The sequence below is a fragment of the Aethalodelphis obliquidens genome, unplaced genomic scaffold, assembly GCF_003676395.1.
Source record: "Aethalodelphis obliquidens isolate GAN/ISIS:26980383/991018 unplaced genomic scaffold, ASM367639v1 scaffold44, whole genome shotgun sequence".
Taxonomy (NCBI): Eukaryota; Metazoa; Chordata; class Mammalia; order Artiodactyla; family Delphinidae; genus Aethalodelphis; species Aethalodelphis obliquidens.
The window spans coordinates 5,462,470-5,486,406 of NW_020837988.1; the positions used below are offsets into that span (position 1 = coordinate 5,462,470).

General features: G+C 55.7%; 1 protein-coding gene across 2 annotated transcripts; it reads right to left on the bottom strand.

Moving 5' to 3' along the window:
• Positions 1-256: 256 nt before the first annotated feature.
• Positions 257-21,938, bottom strand: CDC42EP4 (CDC42 effector protein 4). 2 transcript variants are annotated; one of them, XM_027080543.1, is made up of 2 exons: positions 20,499-21,938; positions 257-2,554 (listed from the first exon to the last, which is right to left on the bottom strand). In XM_027080543.1, the coding sequence occupies exon 2, from the start codon at positions 2,436-2,438 to the stop codon at positions 1,383-1,385; it is 1,056 nt and encodes a 351-aa protein (XP_026936344.1). In that variant the 5' UTR covers positions 2,439-2,554; positions 20,499-21,938; the 3' UTR covers positions 257-1,382. The 2 variants fall into 2 exon arrangements, with proteins under 2 accessions (XP_026936344.1, XP_026936345.1); XM_027080544.1 differs by lacking the exon at positions 20,499-21,938 and adding an exon at positions 19,485-20,492.
• Between the last annotated feature and the right edge of the window lie 1,999 nt (positions 21,939-23,937).

Genomic DNA, 23,937 nt, shown 5'->3' on the forward strand with positions numbered 1-23,937 from the left:
GGACCCCGCGGCGGAGGCTAGGGCAGCTGCACCCGCCGCCAGCCCTGGCTGGACCCCGTGGCGGTTCTGTCCGCCCCCCTCCCTCCACTGGCTACAAGGCGACAGGAGAAGGTGAAGTCAGCCTGTTGCCAGGACAGAAAAATCCTCATCTGTGAATCCTGGGGGCTCGCACCCAACCTCCACTCGATCCCCTTGGGTGGGGTTCTAAGGGCGCAGAGTGAAAGCTGAATTTCAGAAAGACAACAACTAATTTTTTAGCATGAGTGTATTACAAACATGGCATGCGGCATACTTACACTAAGAAATCATCCTTTGCATGCCTGAAACTCTAATTTAACTCAGCATTCTGGTTTTTGTTTTGTTTTGTTGCTAAATCTGACAACCCTATACCCTCAGGACCACTGACTCAGAAGTGGGGAAGGGGGCTCTGCTGGCAGAGGGACGTAGTCAGTCGGGGGTTGAACAACCCAGTCAAAAGAGGTTTTATCCCCCCATAGGAATGACATATTTTTTAATAATCATTTTCCAGAAATTTTCTACACTGGCTGCCTGTTGTTGTTAATAGCTATGCGGGAGGGGGCCGAGGACAGACACGCACAGACCTCCACCCCATACGGTTCTAAATAAAGTTTGGAAGTACTTAGTATAAAGGTTTTCTAAAAGGATTCGTTTTCCTTCTGGTGGCAGGCCTACAAACACGTTCCTGGTATCGTTCTAAAAAGATTTAAACACAACAAGAACAAACAAACCCAGAGGGACTGAGCAAGGGCTGCAGCCTGTCCTAGTGTCATCCTGCAAGGGCCCCCTCTTGAAAATTCAAGATGCCCCGGGGCCTTCCTTCCGTTCTGCATCCCGTTCTCACCCCGCGGAAAGGGTCGCGTTCACTGTACACATTCGGTCCGCCTTTCCTCCGTGGGGCTCCCCGTGCAGGAGCTGGGGATGGAGGGAGGGAGGGGCCGGGACTTGTGACCCGTCACGGGCGTTTATTCCGTCACAACAGAAACGCCAGGAGTAAAGAGGCAGGTCAAGTGTCCTTAGCCCTTGCGCCCCTGGGCCGCCCCTGGCTGCCCTATTATCGCTGCACGTGGCAGAGACTCAAGTTGACAGCGGACATCCACTGGAGGCCGGGAGAGGGAGAGGAAAGCCGAGTCCCGCTGCGAGAACACAGCCCCGTCCTACGAGCTCAGGCAGGGCAGGGTGTGCAAAGCAGTCAGGCACCCGAGCCAGCTCCAAGTCCTCCGAGGGCCCCCAGGCTCGGCCAGCGCCCCTTATCCATGAGGTCCAGGGTCTGTCTGGGGCCCGCAGCCAAGCTCCTGGCTGACCTTGCAGGGCTGGGGGCACAGGGAGGAGACAAAGCCAAGAGCCCCCACCTCCGGCCGGCCTCACACTCGGATCTCGTCCTCCTCCTCCTCGTCCATGAAGGAGAACTCGGGGTCCGGCTGCCTCAGGAGAGCGGCCCGGGCCCGGTCCGGCCCCCGGAAGGCGGGGCTGCGCTCCTCCAGGACCCCCGAGGCGCAGCTGGACAGGGAGCTGCTGTCCCGCGTGGTGTGGCTGCTGCCCCCGCTGCGGGCCGAGCCGGGGCTGGGGGCCCCCGCGGCCCAGCCCTCCTCCGGCAGCTCACGCGACGGCAGCGCGGGCAGGTCCGGGCCCCCCGCTCCTTCCTGCCTTGCCGGGAGAGGGGCTGCCGCCGCCAGCGGGGGAGCCTGGGTGGGGCCGCCTGCTGGGTCCTCGTCACCATGGCAACCGGCCTCCCCCTCCTCCTCCGGTTCCCACTCCCCCTTGTCCATGATGCTGAGGACGTCGCCCAGCATGGAGGGCCCCAGGTCGATGTGGAAGGACATGATGGACTCAGCGTGCTTCAGCCCAAAGCTGGCCTTGGGTACCATGGGCAGATCCGCCAGGTCCCCGAAGGCCTGCTCGTCGAGGAGGGGGTCTGGGGAGTGGGGGGCGGAGGCCCCATTCCGCCGAGGCCCCGCCTCCTCCGGGCCGCCCTCCCCCGTGGCCTTCCTCACGGGGCTGGAGGACAGGCTCTTGGGCAGCTTGCTGGAGCCCTTCTCGGCGGCCTCCTTCTCGTTTAGCTGAGGCAGCGACATGGCGTTCTTGACGAAGAGGGCCGAGTCCCGCAGGGGGCCCAGCACGTCCCTGTGATCCCGGTCGCCCCTGCTCACTGACTGCGACCGCTTGCTGCCCCGGAACTTCCGGGACAGGAGGCCGCGCTTGGAGGAGGCGGCGGCCTGCTCGTCCACGGACTCACTGTCCAGCTCCCCAGCCTTGCTGTTGAGGAAGGAGGTGTCCCCAAAGGCGTCCCCCGCCCGGCCCACGTGCATGGTGTGGCGGAAGTCGCCCAGCGGGGCGCTGATCATCTCGGCCGTGAGGTCCACTCGGGAGCGGCGCTTGGAGTGCACGGAGCTGGACACCAGCTGCTTGAGGATCGGCATCTTGCCGGGGGGCGGGGGAGGGGAGGAGGGGGGTCCCCTCCAGAGACAGCAGGCGGATCTGAGGTCAGATCTGAAGTCCGGCGGGCGGAGGGGGCGATAAGGAGGAGATCATAGGGCTGCAAGGAGAGAACAGCAGGGAAAGGGTTAACCCAGCTGTCCGCTCAGCACAAAAGCCCATCTGCTCAGGGGTGGCTGTTATTTAAACCTCCGCTCACCTCTCTGGAGCTCAGGTAGCCACAGGCACTCTCTCCCTGAGACTTGAGCGAGAGCGCCTTCTTCTAAAGGACAGTGCCTCCCGCACCCCGCAACCAGGACGCCCCTAGAGGCGGAGGCACACAGGCAGCTCCAGGCAGCCCACCCAGGAGAGACGTGACTCCAGTGAACAGCCGGTCCGGAGACACGCTGTAAGTTAGTTCTCCCTGCTGCCTGACCTCAGCCCCTGTGGAGTCAGTGGACACCTCATTCTGAGTCACGGTCCTTAGAGGAGGGAGAGGACGGCACAGGCCCCAGGGAGGCGCTGTCTGGGACAGACGTGCTCCACAGATGTGGGCGGCAGCTCACTCTCTGAATCAGAATCGGGTGGAGCTGCCGGGACCCACAGGACCAGCTCCCCAGCCCTCCGGCCCGTGGTGGGTGTCCCGAGGATCCCGGAGGTGAGGATCCTGCCTGCGACGTCTCCACAGTGGAGCCCCGAGCTCTTTGCCAAGGATCCACCCTCCGCCTCTCAGAGACCAAGACTGGGAAACTCCCAGTGTCTTCAATCACTAGGGGTGCAGGGAGGCGGAGACTAAACCCTAGATGGCCGAGGCGCCCTGGGAATGCAGACCCCCAGGTGATTAACCTGAGCCAAAAAGCATCAGCAGGGAGGCCAGGAGAGCCTCTGAGGTCTCCTGGCAGGTACCACCCATGCAGCTCTTGGCAAGGGCCAAGCTGAAGTCCAGTGTTGAAGCCAGACCAGCCCCCAGTGCTAAACCCAGCAGCGCAGGGCTGAGCAGAGTGGGGTGATGTGGGCGCAGGGACTTAACCAAGGCTGGCGGGTGAGGGGGTGGTCCTGGGCCACCAGTCCAGCTAACAGCACAGCTCTCATCGGCCCCCACATTCCAGGCCCATCCTCCCTGTTGCCAAGGGCAACCCAGGATGTCCCACCGGGTTTCTTCCTCACCCCCGATGCTGCCCTAAGCTAGGCCACCACATCCCAGTTGGCCCTGCTTCCCCTTCCCCCATCCTTCACCTTCTGGCTAAATCAAAACCCGGTCCCCAGTGCAGACCCCCCGATCCGACACCCGGTCCCCGCCTCACTCCTCGCTGCTCCCCTACCCCTGCGGTCCACCCTGGCCCTGAGCTTCCGTCTCCCGGACTCCAGGGCTGGACATGCACAGCTCCCCGCTAGAATACCTGTCACCTGGCTCACCCAACGTCTTCCGGGGCTCAGCTGAGCTGTCACTTCTTCCAGTAAAGCTGCTTCAGCCCAGGTGAGACCTCCCGACCACCTCCTGCCCGACCCCCAGCACCGTGGACGCTCTTGCTCCCAGCAGGCACTGGCTCTGTCATTCTACCACTGCCGGCTCGGCCTGACTGTCATCTTCCCACTGAACTATGAGCTTCCGGAGGGCTCCAAAGGGCCTGTCACCGCTGAATCCCGTCCAGCAGTGCGTGGCACAGTCGATCCTCAAACACCTGTTGAAAGGCTAACACCTCCCTCCCACCCCCCACCTCCACCCCAGCCCCTGGGTTGCTCCCTTTCTGCCCTCCTGAGCCCAAGGACAAGGTCACTTCAGCCTACGGCCCGGCTCCAGGGCTCCCAGCCTGACCTCTCTGTGCCCTCTAACCCCCTCCCCTCGCTCTCGTTCTTTGTTCCTTGTCCCGCTGGTGATGCCCAGCCAGATGGTCCCCCCAACCCCCAGGCAGTCATAGCGCTTGTCGCTCCAGGGAAGGGAAGGGTGGCGAGACACCGGGGCTTACCTGCCACACAGGTGAGCCCGGCTGGGCGGACTCAGGTGAGGACTCCTGAAAGGCCTTGAGATGACCCACTACAGTCGGTCAGCTCCCCCTCCTCTCTCTCCTCCTTCCCCCGAGACCCTCAGGAAAGTTCTCTTCCCCTACCTCTGAGCCGGCCCTTCGCTCCTGCCCATGCCCTGGGATCTAACGTCTAAACAATTAAGTCACGGAACAGCTAGACCAGGTTTTGGCAAACGTTTTCCATAAAGGTCCAGACAGCAAAGGTTCTCAGCTTCATGACTGACACGGTCTTGGTCCCAGCTTCTCAGCTCCACCTTCGCAGTGGTAGGAAAGCAGCAGTAGACCGTATGTAAACAAATGGGCATGGCTGTGTCCCAATAAAACTTTATATATAAAAACAAGTGGTGGGCCAGATTTGGGCCATAGTTTGCTGACGCCTAAACTAGACACATGAAAAGTACTGGCCTTAGGGTCATCCCCTCCACATCGCTCCAGGAGAGAGTCACCATATGTGACCCTCTGGGCCAGCCATGGGCTCTCAGGCCAACGTTGGGGAAAACTCTCTTTGGCTAAACAAGACAGAAGGAGGATGGAGTGAGTCGGCCTCAGACACGTTCGGCATAGAAGAAAATCAAACCAGGTTTCTAAGGCACTCTTGGTACTGGAGAATCCCTCGGGCTTCTGCCACCAGCTCAGTGAAGCAAGAATAGAAAGGGTCCACATCAACCTGCCTGCAGTTCAGCTCCTGGCTCTGGTCACGGAATCCTGTGTTCTTCAGCTCTTCCATTTGCCAGATGAGAAAACAAGTTCACTGAAGCAAAGTGACTTATCCAGATGTATGTGCAGATGTATGTATGTGCCTAAGAGCAGAGCTGGGCTGGAAGCCGGTCTCCTGGTCCAGTGCTCTCTCTACTCCATGCCAGGCCTCTTTCTGGCCTTTGGTGGGTAGCATCTCCGGTCAGTTACCCTCCCCACTTCTGGCTGGAAGAGTCCAGAGAAAGGAGAAGCCTGGCCGCTGCCTCAAGAAGATTCCTGTATTACCCTGGAGCGGATTCTGACACTGCTGACACCTTTAGCCAGAGAATTCTCTGCTGTGGGAGCCGTCCTGCACATTATAAGATGTTCTGCTGCATCCCTGGTGTCTACCTACCAGATGCCAGTAGCATCCCTTCCCTGCTTGTGACAACCAAAATGTCTCCAGAAATGCCAAGTGTCCCCTGGGGGGCAACCCTGCCCTGGAGTGAGCGCGCACATGTGAAAATAAAACACATAGTAATCACCAGGTGAACGGAAAAACAAACAAATTTAAAAAAAGAAAAGAAAGAAAGAAAACTGAAAAAAAGAAAGAATAAAAAGGAGAGGGAGGAGGGGCTTCCCTGGTGGCGCAGTGGTTGAGAGTCCGCCTGCCGATGCAGGGGACACGGGTTCGTGCCCCGGTCCGGGAAGATCCCACATGCCGCGGAGCGGCTGGGCCCGTGAGCCATGGCCGCTGAGCCTGCACGTCCAGAGCCTGTGCTCTGCAACGGGAGAGGCCACAACAGTGAGAGACCCACATACCGCAAAAAAAAAAAAAAAAAGAGAGGGAGGGAGGGAGGGAGGGAGGGAAGGGAGGGAACGTAAAGGATCAGTGACGTGAAGCTCCAGAGTTGCGTAAGGGTTTCAAAGTAACGGCAGGAATCCCCAGAGCCAGTAAGCGTCAGGCGCTGTGGTTTCCCTGATCTTAAGTGCTTATTAAAAAGAACAGAAAGGGAAACCGCAGGCCCAGCTGCCCAGGGCTCGGCAGAGATGGTGCAGACCCCTGTGGCCACCGGCAGGGACCAGGCATCCTGGCCATCGCGGCTACAGGACAGAAGGGCCCCCACCCCTGGCACGTCCTCGAGGGTAGAGCTCGAGATTTGGATAAGAGGGGCCGGCAGGGAGATGCCTAGGCCCCTGCACAGCCCCACAGCCCAGGAAGGGAGAGCAGGTCCGGCCAGCGCTTATCTGCCGTCTGTGGTCTCGCTCCCTGGGGGTGTGGGAACGAGGCTTTGCAGCTTGTGAAAAACCAAACCATCTTCAGCATCCAGCATGAAAATGTCCCAAGTCCTGAGCTTCCGGAGAAGCTCCCTCTGGTCCCCCAGCCCAGCAAGGAGGGGCTGCAGCAGCCCTGGGGCCCTACAGCTAGAGCTCAGGCTGGACAGGCCGGGCTTCAGGGCCGGCAAGAGCTCACTCACCGGGTTGTTTTAAATCCTTGGTTTTATGGTACCCTCATGACACTGTCACCCTAAGCTTTGAACAGAGAGCAATTTGGGGGTGAGGAGGTGGAACTCTGAGTACAAGTACGAGCAGGTGCCCTGGGCCAGTCCTGGGGGAAGTCTGGGGGCACCTGAGCACCCACCCGGAAAGGGGCTGTGCACAGAGAGCCGCGGCTTCGGGAGGGGGCGTGGCTAAGCCCTGTGACCCAGCTCTGGGGAAGTGGCTAAAACAGGTCGCCAGATGACAGGCAGCCGCTCCCCACAGCCCGCCCTCGGGGGGACTCCCCAACCCTGCCACCCCGGAAGCCACATCCCCCTTTCCTGGCAGAGCAAGGGAAAACGGAGCAGCAACTCGCATCTCTCCAGCCTCTGCTGGAATCAGATTCCGCTACCCTTGGCCCACTGACCACAGGACATTCCTGTAAGCCAGGGGCGACGGGCCCTCCCTGCAAGGCCAGGCCCCCGGTTGCAACGACACCAAGCACACCCTCAGCTCAGCTCAGCTCCCGGGACGGGAGAGGACAGCCCTGGCCTGGACCCTCCCTCGTCCTCCCCGGCGGGCCGTCCAGAGAGCACTGCCCTCCCACCTCAGCCCAGCAGCTCCCAGACAGACCTGAGCTCTCCCGGGGAAGACAGGCAGGGCTCCCGCCGTGCAGCTGACCTGGAAGCTCACCCTGGCACACAAAGCACACATGCCTCAATGCCCACTGCCACGGCCACCGGGCAGCCAGCCCCTCCATCACCATGCCCCCTTCTCACCACCCATCCCGTCCGATTCTAGCCCCCAGCAACGCGGCATTTGACACGATGACTTCGGTCATGGCTTGGACTGGATATAAGTGGCTTCGTTCCCTTATTCATTCATTCACTCACTCACTCACTCACTGACTTACTGCACACCCACCAATTTCCCCATAACTCCTCTGGGCCCTGGAGACAGAGCAGTGAAAATAACGAGGCGGATGAGCCCAGACTTCCTGGGCACACTTGTGGTGTGAGTGTGGGTGGGTGGGCGACGGGGCTTTAAACAAGCGAATAAAACAGTATCTCGTAGTCCTCAGGGTCAAGGGGGTAACGAGGGAGGGTGAGCGCGGGAGTTACGGGCTCTGGGAGGCCCCTCTGAGAACCAAGTGACGAGAAGGAACCAGGCATGCCAAGAACATGCGGGCTGTGGGGACAGCACGTGCAAAGGCCCTGAGGGGGGAACAAGCTTGTGTTTGAGGAATGGAATGAAAATCCAGGGGCCAGGTCACACGGGGCCCTCACAGGAAGCCCAGGCCGGAGTTTGGATGGCGTTCTAGGTACCAAAGGAAACCTCCCTAAGCAGGAAGCCATCCCATCTGTGTGTTTGGAGGTTCCCATGGCAGTGGCTGGATGGGAGGCACGGAGGAGGGGAAGCAGGAATTCAGGGCAGAGGATGGGGGCCAGGACGAGGGTGCGGTTAAGGAGATGGACAGAGTGGGGCACATCCAGGGCAGGTTCTGGAGCCGGAGACACCAGGAGCTGAGGGCCCGGAGAGGGGAGGAGAGGGAGGGCGGGCTCAAAGGGGAGCTCGAGCCCAGGAGTCCTCTGCCAGGGGTGCGTCTCAGCCGGCAGGCCAGGGACCTTTCCCTCGGGGTGCAACCAACTTTCTGCCGCCGGGAAGAACTTGACTTTGCCAAAACGGGGGAAGCATTCTGCTACACAACATCTGTCAGCTGGAACAACAGGCTGCAGGGCATTGTGCAAGAAACGCAGCGCGACGCGGGCCACGATGCCCTGTAAGAGGTTAGGGGCTCTGGCTTCTGTCGCCAGAGAAAGATCCAGCGCTTTCTGGAATGCTCCCCAGCCCTATCCTGTGAAGATAAGGAATCCCAGAGAAAGGGGAAGACTGTTTCATTCCAACAGCTGATGGGCAGCACAGGGAAAGGATGAGAACTGTGGGTGCTTTGATGCACACTGCTACACACAACAGGAGGAACTTCAGTGGGGGCCGTGTGGTTATTTTTAGCTGACTTCAGTATATTTAGAAGCTTTTAGTTCCTTCACTAACACTGCCGCAAGCCCTCTCGTATCTGAGAGTGCGCCGTTTGCACCAGGGTGGTAGGAAGCACCGTCTTAAAATAATCTGAGCCTGAATATCTACATGTAAATTAAAAAAAAAAAAAAAAGCCCAGGATAGAAACGTGAAGTATCACTATTATAACTCCTGTACTCCTTGTGTATCTGTGTCAAATATCGCCTTAAAATGCCTGGGCGTGGAGCAACCCCACTCATAGACAGAGAGGATCAATTCAGAGATCTGCCCTGGGTCATGGACGGAAGCCTTTATTCCCACACCCGGGCTCCAGCCACTAAAACAGCCCCGCAGGACCCAAAGTGCAGGGGCCTCCACACATCAAAACAGGGAGCGTGTAATTTACGCACACACACACGTGTATCTTTTATAGCTTATATATGTGGCCATTGTCAATCCATGCAGCAACGAATATGTTTCAGTTTTCCTTCTTTTAAAGAAAGTCAATATGTGACACAGAAGTTCTGGTGTTTTCTTATCACATCTCAGTGGATTTTTTTGCACACCCCTGCGGGTGCCACAATACGGTACCCATGATGTCACGTGACTCCCACGGAGGCATCCACGATGCCTTCAACTTCAGCGGTTTCTAAGACTGAGACGGAGGACACCCAGAGATTATCCAGCCCGGTGGCGGGCGACTGGGGTGGAGAACAGTACTTGCCCAAGGCCAAGGAGCTGGTGAGGGGCCCAGATGGCACTGGCGCCAGGTGCCCTGTCTCCCAATCGCTACAGGTCCTTTGCAGATACCACGGGGGTTGACTCACTGCCAGGCACCGGGCTAGACCTTCTTGTGTCTGTTACCATCTTGGCGGCACTGAGCTTGGAAAGGGGAGGGGAAGGACTTCCCTGCCACCCAACAGCAGGTACTAGGTGCCACCAGGCAGGGAGAGTGGTACAAAGCCAGGGACCAGGGCTTCCCTGGTGGCGCAGTGGTTAAGAATCCGCCTGCCAATGCAGGGGACACGGGTTCGATCCCTGGTCTGGGAAGATCCCACATGCCGCGGAGCAACTAAGCCCGTGCGCCACAACTACTGAGCCTGCGCTCTAGAGCCCGCACGCCTAGAGCCCGTGCTCCGCATTAGAGAAGCCACCGCAATGAGAAGCCCGCGCACCGCAACGAAGAGTAGCCCCCGCTCGCCGCAACTAGAGAAAGCCCGCGCGCAGCAACAAAGACCCAACGCAGCCAAAAATAAATAAATAAATAATAAATTAATTTTAAAAGAAAAGAAAAAACAGGGATCAAATGCTGCTCAGAGACAGTGGTCCCCGGACAGGGTGGTCTTGGGGCATCGGCAATTACGGCAGGTTCTTTGAAGAGACTTTCAGTCAAGAATGATTCAGGAGCGCCCGTGGTGGGAAACCTACCCTATGGAACTATTTCAAAGCAGAAAAAAGTCCCTGACACAGACAGTCACTGAAGCCTTATTCATAACAGCAAGAGACTGGAAACAACCTAACACCCAACAAGAAGAAAATGGTTGAGAAGACTAGGAGCCATTAACTCAACAGATTGTCCTGCAGGCGTGAAATGCAGGGTCAGCGAAGACCACGCAGGACGTGGAAAACTGTTTACCAGACGGCATCGAGTGTAAGGAAAAAAGGCAGAATTCAGGCTTGCTTACACAGTGATCACACACTACACACACATACACGTTCACGAATAAAGGCAAAAGAGCAGGCAGAGAGATGCAGGAGTGATGTCAGGCTTGAGAGGAAAACGGGCTCTTTTCTTTCTAAGTTTCCTTTAATGTGGTAGTGCTGTTTGGATAATGATAATAGTAAAAATCCCGAAGCATCAAAGGCTTAAGGAAAAAAAATCTTAATTTCCAAACCAGCTTTAAACTCTCAAGTTCTCAGGGTCCAGCAGCTGCAGCCCATACAAGGCGCCAGGTGGGGGCCGGGCGGGGGAGCGCGGGGCTCAGACCACACACTCTCATATCGAAAAATCTCCCGTCGAGGTCTGTTCTCTTTCTCTCCCGTCCCCCTAAATCTGCATCTACCCCAGATGGACAAGTTTATCACATCCTCGTTTTATTTTTAAGTTGTTTGGGAGGAGAAAGCAGGCAATCTATTATAAAACCTGGTGGCAGGGGAAATAGGGAGCTTAGGACCCCCCAAAAGAACCAGCTTCCCAACAGCTGCTTGAGCTTCCACAACCGAGCAGGTGAAAAATAACGATCCCCCCCCCCCGGAGAATGGCCAATTTCCAGCGACACTGAGGCCCTAAGCTGGAGGCCAGCCTCCCTCCCACATGGCCATCCCCCAGTGGAACCCTGGGCAGGTGAAGGTTCGGTCTCTGCTGCTTGCACCGCCCCAGCTCAGCTCTCCTGATGGCTGCAAAGGAGCAGAGGAAACGAGAAGGGGCGGGGGTCACACAAGGACAGCCCCGTGCTCCAGCCACTGGCTGCCCATGACCACCAGTAAGGCAGAACTAGCAGTGCTGTCAGCAGTTCTCATTGATTGGGTGCCTGCTGCACGCCAGGCATTGTGCGGACTTCGTTAAGTTTGTGCCTCTGACCCTGCAAGGAGGGTGTCACGATTGCCTCCATCGTAAAGAGAAACTGAGGCTCACGTGGAACGAATGCCCTCGCTCACTCTCCCAGCTACTAAATGGTGGTGTGAGCCCGTTTCCGGCAGACCTTGGAGCACAAGCTTTTCTGTATGAGGTGATGCTCTGTGGCTTATTCAGATGTCCGCAGCTGAGAACACGGCACACGGACGGAGGGATGGGGGTAGGGTGGGATTAGGGAGGCTGTTCATCTAAGATAAGACCTTGGGACCAAGACTCACTTGATTGACTCCCCCATCAGAGACCTGCTCCCAGGGACGGTTCGGATGGGCTCCTCCTTACACAAGATCTCATCCCAGCTTCCTGCTCTGAGGACCCTCCCAATGTTCTGACCCCCCGGGAGGTGAGAGGTGGGGAGGACCACCCTGAAGCAGAAGCCAGGGCTCGCCCAGCAAAGTTAAAAGAGTGGGCCCGGGCTTCCCTGGTGGCGCAGTGGTTGAGAGTCCGCCTGCCGATGCAGGGGACGCGGGTTCGTGCCCCGGTCCGGGAGGATCCCACGTGCCGCGGAGCGGCTGGGCCCGCGAGCCATGGCCGCTGGGCCTGCGCGTCCGGAGCCTGTGCTCCGCAGCGGGAGAGGCCACAGCAGTGAGAGGCCCGCATACAGCAAAAAAACAAAAAAAAAAAAAAAAAAAATTTGGAATATACTGGGTTAAAGAAAGTGTTTGTTTCACCTATCTCTTGTTACTTTCTAAAGTGTATCTATTCAAACTGTACATTCTGTCAGGGACTCGGTGTGCTGCTTCTCTGGGATTGTGCTGATTTAGACATGTTCCCTCTTTTTTAATACAAGCAGCACTTTCCATTGTAGAGGGATGAATAAAGCCAGCCATTGTTTATGTTTGAGTGAAAACAGTTCCATGTTCATAACTAATGCTACACTATTTTAGGTTAAGTCCTAAGAGCCTCAGTTTTACATCCAGCAGACCACTGCTGAATGCTAGGTTGTTTCAGTTTTGTTCAAACGCTGTAACAAACAGCCTTCCGGCTAAGTCTGTCCAAGTCCTTATTTCTGGAGGATACCTACTTATAAGTGAGTAAAATTACTTTTGTTTCTCCTTCCTAACTTGTTCTCCAGAAGGTTTTACCAAGTTGCAGTCTCACCAACACAGGACGATGGTGTCCAACAACAGGTGTTACTGTGTCCTCAGCTGAATTGGAAACAACAAAACCACAATCAGCACCATGTTCAAACTTATAATTTTCATTCCTTCTATTACTAAGAGGGTGAGCATTTAAAAAGAATATCATCTCCCCTGTGAACTGCTTGTTGAAGGCTTCTGCACGTTTTCTGTGCGGGGGCAAGGCGGCTCCACCTTTTCCAATGGGTTTGCATGACTTAAAATATGAAGGCTCTTAAAAATGTTGACTATATTTTGCAAATATTCCTGCAAATGTATCATAGGCCCATTTTCCATGTGGTGATTTTGTTGTTTTCTTTTCCATAGAGTGCTTATTAATTTTTACACGGTCAAATCTGTTGTACAATGTCTGGCTTTAGTACTATGAAGCAAAGACCTCCCCCACTCCCAAGTTTTATGAAAATATTCACTCCTTCTAAAACGACTAGGTAAGGTAATAATGAAAAACTACTCATGGAGAAAAAATACTCAAAGGAAATACAAAGATGTCTGTGGCTTATTTATTTTAAATGACCCACAATTTTATAAGAAATTAAAAATATAACAGTAAAGTTCGTTACTGGTTCTGTATAAAACTGCTATAAAATATGAGTGAGGAGTCAAATGCTACCTTCGTCAGATATATACAGATACTCCCTGCGGTTTCTCCAAACTTCCTCTTCTGCTTATTGATCTCTGTTCATTCCTAAACCAGGTCTATACTGTCAACTCTGTAAAATATGTTTTGAGTATCTAGTAGAATAATATCCCTACACTAACTTTTCTCTGAAAATGTCTTGTCTTTTCTAATGCAGTTAGTCTTCCAGTTGGACTTTAGAAACATTTTATTCAGTTCCAAAAGAAATCCTGACGGAATTACATTGGCATTGAAAGCAAACAATAAATTAATTTGGGAAGAAGTAACTGTATCACAGCATCACGCCTTCATATCCATTTATTCAAGTCTCTTAGACATTCTCCATTAAATTTTGTGGGTTTTCTTCCTACAAGCCTTACACACGTCTTGCAAGTTTATCCTGAGTTATGTTATGGCCTCTCGTTGTGAAAGCGGTTTGTACCCTGCCCCTTTTATGCAGCTATAGCTTCTGACTGGTTGTAGCTGGTATGTGGGAAAGCTACAATTTTAAAATTTGTATCTTGGGCTTCCCTGGTGGCTCAGTGGTTAAGAATCCGTCTGCCAATGCAGAGGACACGGGTTCGAGCCCTGGTCTGGGAAGATCCCACATGCCGCGGAGCTACTAAGCCTGGGCGCCACAACTACTAAGCCTGCGCTCTAGAGCCTGTGAGCCACAACTACTGAAGCCCACGTGCCTAGAGCCCGTGCTCCGCAACAAGAGAAGCCACTGCAGTGAGAAGGCCGCGCACCGCTAGAAAGTGTAGCCCCTGCTCGCCGCAACTAGAGAAAAGCCTGCGTGCAGCAATGAAGACCCAATGCAGCCATAAATAAATAAATGTATAAGGAAAAAAATAAATAAATAAAAATTCTCTCTCTTCAATGGCCACCCTACTAAGCTTGTACTATCTTACACACCCTAATCAAATGTATAATTAAATTTTTCGGGCTTTGCAAGTAGACCAGCCCATCATCTGCAACTAATAATAATTCTGCCTCCCCCATTCCTCATTCTTATCTTGTTAAATTTGCTACACTTGCCAACATAATGTTGCATACTACTACTGACAATGAAGATCTCTGTTCCTGGCGTTTACAGTGCTGTTCAAAACCTAAGTCATCCAACACAGTAGTCACTAATCACATCAGGCTGTTGAATGCCTGGAATATTTCTGGTGCCACCAAGGAACTGAATTTTTAATTTTTCTTTCATTTTATTTTAAATGAAAATTTAATGCTTGGTTCAGTTATTGGAAAACTGAAGTACGTTTAAAACACCTTGAGTGTGTGAATCTGCCCTTTTAGCTGCACATTTTAGGAAATCCAAATTCTGGTTATTTATAAAATGTAGCTTCCAAATTGAGATGTGCTATAGTTGTAAAATATACACTGGCTTTTTGAAGGCCCTGTATGAAAAAATAATGTAAAATATCTCATTAATTTTTTTATGATTACATGGTGAAAGGACAGTATTTTTGACACACTGGCTTAAGTAAAGCATATTAAAATTGATTTCACCTGTCTGTAGTTTTTAAAAATGTGGTTACTCGAAAACTGAAAAGTTCTTTATGTGCCTGGCTTTATATTCCTACTGACACTGGTGCTGTTCTAGGGGTACTTCTGTTCATCATGATACTCACCACTGGTTTCATGCAGGTATTCTCAACCATCTCAGAGAAGTTACCGTTCTTACAGTTTTAGGAAAATGATACCAGTCACTTAGACAGGCTGAGTTGTGGGAAAACACACTGTAGCCTGGATAATTAATTTACCCTTTGATTGCTGGAAAATGTAATGTCCAGTCTAGTTTAAAGAGTGGGAAATGATATCTTAGATCCTACCCATGAAGCTCAGGTGGATATGCCCTCCCTGGACCATGGGTCACAGAGGAAGTATGAGAAAGGGAATGAACCTCACTGAGCCTTTACTCTGTACCAAGCTAGCTGCTTCATTTTGATTAAACTGCCTTTTGGGGGCCAAGTAATCACTCTGTCCTAGGCATCTGAAAGACTTTATCACATGTACTCTTCCCAGCGATCCCCTGGAGTTATCATCATCATCCCCATCTTGCAGACAAGAAAACTAAGGCTTAGAGTTAAATGCTTCACCCGAGTCACACAGCTGCTAAGGACAGAGCTGTTGAAGTCTGCCTGATTCTGAACCCTGGGCTTTTCCCACTTTACCGAAAGGTGTATCAGGGGCGTGTCATAAGCATCACTGGGGCGCTGGACTCTAAGATCTGATGAAAGTTATGGACGCGTGAACATCCACGGGGCAAACACTTTTGCATAGCGTTTGGCTTAAAATATCCTGAGTCTGGGCTCTCCCACACTCCAGGGAAAGTACAGATAAATGCTGGGAAATATGGACCACGCCCACCCCAACCCCCCATTACAACAGCTCCAGAGGGACAGGAGTGAGCTGTGACCTGGGAGTAACAGGAAGTGACAGCTCTGGAGCCAAGACTCCAGAGCTCAAGGGCATTCAGCAACTTTCCTTGTTTACAGGCTCTTCCTGGAGGGAGGAGGGAGGGAGGGGTGTGTGTGTGTGGCCAGAAACCAGGGAAGGGGTGCCTGGTGGGAGCCTCACTGCTCCTCCCTCCTGCCTGGGGCCTCAGAAGGCAGGGCTTGAAATCAGATCAGCCCGACCTTGCTTGGTTTCACTTCGCTTCTACCGAGAGCACAGCGCTCAGCTGAGGAGTGGGTCGCCAGAGGGAGCCTGGTGCATCTGGTGCTGCTCTGGGGCAGGCTGGTGAATTTCCACCTTGACCCTGCAAGATGGAACATGCAAGCCTGGGGGACCCCGGAGCCAGACACCCTGATCACGAGCGGGCTGGGCCACACCGGGCAAGTTACCTGTGCCTCGGTTTCCTCATTAGTTTTCAAAGCCACTGGTAATACCGTGTACTTCCTAGAACTACTGTGAGGATTAAATAAGCTAACACAGGTAAAGCCCTCACACGAGGATGCATAAGGGATGAGCACTCGTAACGTGTTTGCTGCGACAATGATGCTATAACGTGTTCCTTCTCAGCAGGTGCCTTATGTCTATACCTTGAAAGGTAGGAGAATTCCAGCATCCCCAGTGACGCTCTGGCCACGGTCACTCCCCTAGTTCAAAGAGGACACATACCTTCAGTGTCACCTGAGGACACCTAATCCAAAAGGCTCCCAGGATGACCCCTTTCAAAGTCCCTGGGGGCCCCAAGATGAACTGTTGCGGGGCGGGGCGGTGGGTGTCCTCTGGGCGTCCAAAGCCCAGCTATAGATTGTAGTCCAGATGAGCAGTGGGATCGAGCAGCCCCGAGACTTGGTCTCTTTCCCTATCTGCCTTCCCTTCTCCTTTAACCTTTTCGAGATGCGGGAGGAGCCTGGCTTTTCTTAGACAGGACTTCAGCTCCTTCCGATCTCAGTTCAACACGGTGGATGAGGCGGAGGTGGGAAAAGAGAAAGCCCTCCAATTCCTCCCTAGGATGTGGGTTAGCAAACGTAGGAATCTGGGGGACCAGCTACCAGCAACAAGTAATGCACAAAATCTCAACACGGTCAGCCCCCAATAAAATATAGCCTGGTCCTTTGGACCTAACCTGACTCTCATTACAGGTGTCCACAAATGGCACTGCCAGCCCTAAGTTTCTTCTGTGCTCCCTCTGGCTCTCTACTCCCACCATCTGATTGAGCCTTAAACCCTCAGGACCAAGGGCAACATTCTGAGGAACAGAGAAGGGCTGCAGGGAGTGGAAACCTGAGTGTGGAGGGGAAGGAAGGTCAGGGAACAGACGCCGGAACACAGAGCCTGGCTTCACTGTCACCACATTGGGGAGATCCGAAGCTGGGGTCTGCAGACCAAGTTCAGTTACCCCCAGAACTGCCTGGATGCAGGTATAAGAACCCAGAGACTCTCCCAGGGAGGCTAGAGGCTGCCCTGGCTGACACCATCTGTCACCCCTGATGGCCAGGGCAGAAGACGGTGGTCTGAGCAGCGCTGGCTGAGCAAGAGATGCTGTCCCTGAATACAGCCCCAGGGATCTTTCTTGCCCTGGCACTGTGGCTTTTCAGATGCCCTCAGCCCCTGGGATGAAGGAATGAGGGGGAAATGCCAGCAGTTTCTTACAGTCTGGGTAACCCCAAACTGTGCTCGCCTGACCCAAAAGAGAGACCCTTCTGCAGTTTGGGAGGCTGAGTGGAGACCACCAGTGCCCCACCTGCTGGCAAAGGAGGGCTCTGGAAGTCGGTGCTGCCACCCTGGCCGGGAGTCCTGAGCTGCAAGCTGGCAGTGCCTGGGGGGGACTCTGATGTACATTACTGGAAGGAAGCCCAAGCCTCCTTGTATTTTAAGCTAGAGCTTCAGGGACACAGTGAGTGGGAATGCGGGATGCTCACGGCTCAACTTCCTTCCCAACACCCTGCAAGCCAAGAAGCCAGGTCCAGCCATGCGCACGAGCCCCTCCCAGCACAGTCCCGCACCCCAGCTCCCTGTCCAGAGCACGCTGGCAGGGGCCTGGCCTTCCGGAGCACCCCCGAGGTGCTGGCCCTCAGGACACTCTGCCAGAAGGGTCCAGGGCTCGGTTCCTTTTCCCAAGGTTGAGGAAAAGCCTCCAGTACATAGGTCAGAAGACAGCGGCTCTCTCAGCTTCCAGGGCCAGATTGCTCAACCCCTCTCCCTCCGCCCCCAAGCCTTATCTCTGGCATCAACCCAGGTCCTGTTCCTCCAAGGGACAGACTCCTCCCTCCTCCCACAGGGACAAGATCCTCGGAGCCTGTGGAAGCTCCAGCCACAGGAGGCGGTTCCGGCCTCTGAGCCGTGTCCATTCCCACCTTCCAAATCAGAGGAGAGGGGGCAGGGAGGAGGGCGACAGAGGGGTGGCCAGCTGCAAACACCTTGCCTGCCACACCTGGGCACAGCCTGTCCTGGCCGCAGAAATCAATCAACCACTCCAAAGGTGGAGGCGGTTAGGATCCCTGAACCAGAGCCAACCCGAGGCCCTGCTGGGAAAGTTCCTGACATGCAAAGAAGGGTCTCCGATCCCTCTCCCAGGTCAACATCTGCCCATCCCCACCTCCCCACTTTGTAGACTAGACTCTCACGTGCTGGGGGCTCCAGTCCTGTGAGGGCAGCAGGACAGCAGCAGGCTGGGTGTGTCCGTACATCGGACTGGAAGGAGAATCGGTGAGTGGGCGGGGGTGAGAGAAATGAGAGGGAAATGGAAGAGCGGGGTCAAGAAAGAGAAAGGTGGGAATCCCAGAAAAATGGAAGGAATGCTCAAGGTCCAGGCCTGAGCTACGGAGTGTCACGTGAGCTATGGTCATCAGTGAGCAGGGACTCCAGGAACTCAGGGAGATGCCAGAGGGGCTGAGACCCCAAACCACTGTCTTATTTTCAGTCCCTGCAGGGGTCACCGGGATCCTTGGGAAGACCAGGAGAACCCACTTGGGTATCTCCCAAGGCTCACTGAACCCCCCGTTTGTAGGAAGGAGCAGCTGTCCCCAAGGACTGGAGGGGCAGAGTCCAAGTTCGGAGGAGATAAACCACACTAATCGGTCCGTCACATGGCAGCTCACACAGGGCAGCTGATGTAAGCTGGAACCCACAGGCACCCCCAGACTCACACAGGGTCCTAGCTTCCCCCCAGGGACGGAGCCTCCCAAGTCACGAGTGGGTGCCCCGTTACTGCTTCGGGAGCCCTGGGGCCACCTACAGGCTTGGCTGGGTCCAGCCCCGGTCCCGCAAACTCCCCGTTCCTGGGGGGAAATCCACAGCTCGGCTTTCCCCTTCCTTTGTGCCCTGTTCTTTGTTCTCTTAAAATTCAGTCCATCCTGCCGGTGGTCCCCTCCTCCACCCCAGCCTCAGAAAGGGGGCCGAGGGGGTGGGGAGTTATTAGAAACCCAGACTGTGCAAAGAAGTTGCGTTGCTGGAAGCCCTCCTGTAACCGGGCCTCTCATTGTTTACGCGGGCTGGATGGGGAGAGCTTGCTCTGGTCCAGATGGCCTCTGAGAGTAAGGATGAGGGAGTCTCCTCCCCCCCCAGCACCCAAACACCCTGAAGAGGAGCTGGGGGCTTCACACAGCTCAGGGACCCTTGCCCCGTTCAACTGCTCAGATAGAGAGCAAAGAATAGGCACTGTGGACGCAGCCCGGGGACGTGGGAGCCTGTCAGGTTGCAAGGGGCTGTAAGAAGAAAAGAAAAAGCATTGTATTTCCCCTCCATTCTCCCGGGGAAAAAAGAAAACTTCCAAAGCGCAGGCTGCGGCGTCTCATCGGGAAACAAGGAATCTGGTTTGAGTTAGCAGAGAGCACCCCTCCCCCAGTCTCTCTCTCATACACATACACATACACACACACACACACACACACACACACACACACGCGCACGCACGCACGCTCACACGCCCCGGCTCGGGCTCCGGCCTCCCCCAGGAAGCCCGCCTAGCCTCGGCCCTCCAGCCCTCGCTCCGATTCCCGCTCAGCACTCACCGGAGGCGGCCCGGCCCACAGAGTGGCTCATCGGGACGCTGCCCGGGCAGGGGGGCAGTTTTGTGCCCCCGATGGGGGGCGCTCCAGGGAGGGGGCGGAGCTAAAGACGGCCGATCCCAGTTCCACCGCCCCAAGCGGGCGATTAAATCATTAACCGACCGCTCCCGGCTCGTGGCCAGGCCGGGAGCGCTCCGCCGGGTCCCGCGCGTAGCCCCTTCCCGGGCTCGGAAGCGGCCCCACCCCGCCGGTCGGCGCCTCGGCCTACCCCCGCCTCGGCCTCCAGGTCTCCCGAGGAGGCGGGCGCGCGGGGCGGGGGGCCGGGCGGGGAGGGAGGGGTGGGGAGAGAATATTTGTTCCCTCGGCCGTTCCCCTTCCAGGCAGCTCTTCGCCCCTCTTCTCCCCGGCCCGGTGACATTGGGCGGCGTGTGCTGCAGCGCGCGTACGAGAGATAGTGTACACGCCTCCGCCACTACGGGCGAGTAATCCGGTTCTTATTCATGGAGTACTCTGTGCACTCACGCCCCCCTCGGGGAGACCGCGGGCCGCGCGCCGCCGAGGGCTGTGCTCCTGCCCCCAGGGACACACACCCGGGCAAAGGGGTGGTACGTTAAAAGCCAGGTCCCCCGTCCCACCGCACCGTCATCCCCACCCCCAGCAGCGCCCGAGGCGGCACCGGCGAATCCCAGTCTGGGGAGAGGAAGTCGATTGGGAGCGGGATTTCGCCGGACTCTCTGCCACCCCGTCCTCCCCAGCCCCGCTCTGCACGGACACAGGGTGCGTGGCCCCGGTCCCAGACACCCGGGCCGCCCCGCACTCGCCCGGGCCCCAGCCCTGCCACACGGGGCGGGCGCAGAAGTGGGGAGCTCTGCCCCGCTCCCCTCCCCACCGCCCCTATCGCGGTTTTTTCAATCCCCTCTGCTCCCTAGGGCGGCTCGAGGTCCCCCAACCGAGCCCACCCAGGCCCCGCAGGGCGCAGGTGGCTGTCACGGCCAGAAGCGGGTGCCCGTCGCCTACCTGGGTCCGCAGAGACGTGAGCGCCGGGCCGGCGCGGCTGCGCTCTCCCCTCCGTGGGCTCCGCGAGGCGCCGGGGCTGACGACCCATGTCCGCGCGGCGTCGGTTTCTCTCTGGCTCTCGGGCTTTCGGGGCTGGGAGCCTCTCGGACACTCCCCTTCCAGGCTCCTCCCGCGCCCCTCCGCGCTGATGTCACCGCGCCGCCGCAGCCAATGGCGGTTGGGAACCTCAGCCGGGCCGCTCGGCCTCCGCGGTTCAAATCAGAAAGCCCAAGACCCCGGGAGCTTCGTCGGGGGGCGGTTCGGGCCGGGAGGCCATCCTGGACCCGGGCCGGTGGAGCCCCGGGGCGCCCCCGCCTGGCTGCGCTCCGGCCCTGACCCCCCCCCCAACCTGGGGCCACGGGGTCAGGGGCGCGACTCCCCCCGGGGGCCTAGCACGAGACCCTCCTGAAGCTCTTCTCCCTTCCGAGCAGTGACCAGACAACAATAGCCCCCGCCCCGGGGCGTTTCTGCTGCCTCCCTCCCCGACCCAGGACGAGGGAGATGCAAGCCCCCAGGGTCGGCGCCGCCTGGGTGTGGATTCCATCCCAGCCTCTTACGGGAAACGAGATGGGGGAGGAGCCGGGCCCCGAGGCCAGGCCCGGAGCGGGTGTAAGAAGGGTTTGGGCCTGGTGACCTGCCTTTGATCCTCCTGCTTTCCCCTGTGTCCCTTGCCTCCTGAGTAGCCTCCCAAACGGAGTTCTATTCCAAGTGAGCCTCAGGGGCGATGCACTCCTGAGACCCGCGGCCTGAATCCTATGAGAATCTTTTTAGAGGAGTAACTTCCATTGGTAAATGATCGTTACTAATAAAGTGGCCCAGGAGAGTACACAGCACAAAGTGAAAGCTCCCTAGCTGTTAGCAGCTCCATCGCCTGGGTTTTTGTTTTAAGAGAAGGGGATCCGGGTGGCAGAGACCACCAGACTCCCTCCCACTGACCTTCAATGGGACCCCTCAGTGGGTCCCTTTGGGCTGGTACCTTCCCGGACAGGGCTCCCAGTAAACCCTCCCCCAGTGCTGGTATCTGAGGTCCCTTCCACCTAAAATCAAAGCTGAAGTCTTATCTGTGCCCTAAAACTTTCCTGATTCTCTGAGGCACCTCCCCCCACCACTTCTCTTTCCCTCCATTGTTAACCAATTATTTTGTCTTTAGGTCTAGCTGTTAGTAATTGGTTCTCCTTTAACAGGTGTCTGTCCTTCCACAAACATTGAAAGTTCATTGAAGTTTGCCTATGGGGATAAAGGTGAATTAAGTCCAATCCCTGCCCTCAGTAGGCCCTCAGTGGTTACAGGCTGCTCTGGGAAGGAGCTCAGCAGATGCTTCTCGAGACTGGTCACCACTGCATTGCTAGCACACTGGCAGGGAGTCTTGATTGAAAGAAAGTGCTGGGAAGGATAAATTAGGAATTTGGGAGTAACATATACACACACTGTATATAAAATAGATAACAAGGACCTACTGTAGAGCACAGGGAACGCTACTCAATATTTGTAATAACCTATATGGGAAAAGAATCTGAAAAAATATATATATATCTGAATCACTTTGCTATACACCTGAAACTAATACAACATTGTAAATCAACTATACTTCAATTAAAAAAATGAAATAAAAACAAAGTGCTAATTTTCTCTGATGGTTGGAATCCCAGATCTGTGAAATTCGAGTGGCCTTTGCTGAGGCTAAGTTCTGCTTGGAGCTTTCAGACTAGAGCTGCCTACAGATAATCAGAGGAAACTAACAAAATGGAAAACTTGAAGCTTGAATACCTACCTTGAAATTTCTGGCAAGTTCCAAGCCCCTGACTTTGGAGAAGGATTTGAGGCCGGGACGTGTGTCTCTGCCTGTTCTAGCTGCTGGGACCTGCCCATGGGACTTGGGCGTGTGTGATTCTCACAGCTGCACGGGCCTGTCTTCCCACACCTGTCCACCCACCCCAAACACACACATCCCAGCGTTTGTGAACACTGGGTTCTGAGCATTTTGGTTCGCATAATTTGGCCCCAACCCTAGCAGGGTCAGTTATGTTGGTTAATCCTGTTCCCTTATAGAGGAATTGGAAGACCTCATTCACTCTGGTCTGGTGTTTGCCATAAAGCATGACGCTGGGCAGATCCTGTCACTTTCTGGAAGGTTCCTTCCCACACAAATGCTCTATGACTGCCCATATCTATTCTGAGTCCCCCACCCCCTGAATTTCCTTCTCCCGAGGTTAGATGAGAAGGTCTTGGATGGACACCTCAGGGTGTCACCAGGGCCTGACGTCAGCACAGTTTGGGGTGGAGCCTCGGTGACCTGAGGCCCTGCCCCCTCCCTGGGCCCTTCACTCCCACTGTTCTGGGCAGAGGCTCTTTCATTCCTTGGTTCCCTGTTCTTGGGAATCACCTGGGGCCCTTTCTCGGGGGCCTGGGCAACTTCTGCAGTGCAACCTGGGAAAATCCCCAGGATACCAGGCCACTGGCAGAGGGCCTGGGGCTCAGGGCGAGGCCCTCCACTATGTGCTGCAAAGGCCACCTCTGGGGGCTCTGTTGCCCCAGGCTCCAGGCACGTGAACCCACCCCCTCACCCACCCTGAGAGTAACACGTCAGGGCTCTGGGGCAGCCAGTGCACCTAGAGAATAAAACAACAGGTTGTCTCCATGGGATCCTTGGGGACAGGATTGTGTCTGATTGGTGTCCGAATCCCCAGTGCGGGTTGGAACTGAGCCGTGTTTAGTAACGCCCCAATGAGCTCGCTGGGTCTCGTTTACCCTCCTGAGATGGCAGCCCCCGAGGACTCAGAGGTTGAGGGAGACACTGGGTTTCAGAAGACCCCTGGCCTAGAGGGAGAGACACTGTTCACTAGGCTGGGGACTCTCTGGGGACAGGAGGTGGCAGGAGGGTTGAGCTGAGCCGGGACAAGGTGACGGGGGTGTGGGTCAGGGGTGGTGGCAGAGCACAGAGGCCATGGAGTTTGCTGAAATGAGTCCAGATGTCCAGATGTGGAGTCAGAACCTCTGGATTGTGTGACCTTGGTCTGAGTCACATCTGTAAGGCGGTAACAATCCAGACAGGAGGTGATCAGGAGCGTGGAAGGAGACAAGCATGTGGCCTTGCTCTGTGAACTGTCTAGTCTGATGGAAGGGAACCACAGTTAATATTATCATTGCTGAGTCAAACTTCAGGTTTCTGGGGACTGTGGCCCCTCCATCTGCCTGCCAGGGAAAGAACAGATGACATAGCCCCCTCCCCGCCCCACGCCCCACTTAGGAGGCCTGTCTGTCACTGTTCATCATCATGTTATCAGCACGCTGCCCTGACCACTGGGAGTTGGGACATTTCCAGAAAGGTGGGTGGTGACACTAAATGTCTTGTTTATGCAGGAGGGAGAAAAGAACGCACAAGAAAGATACAACCAGAGCC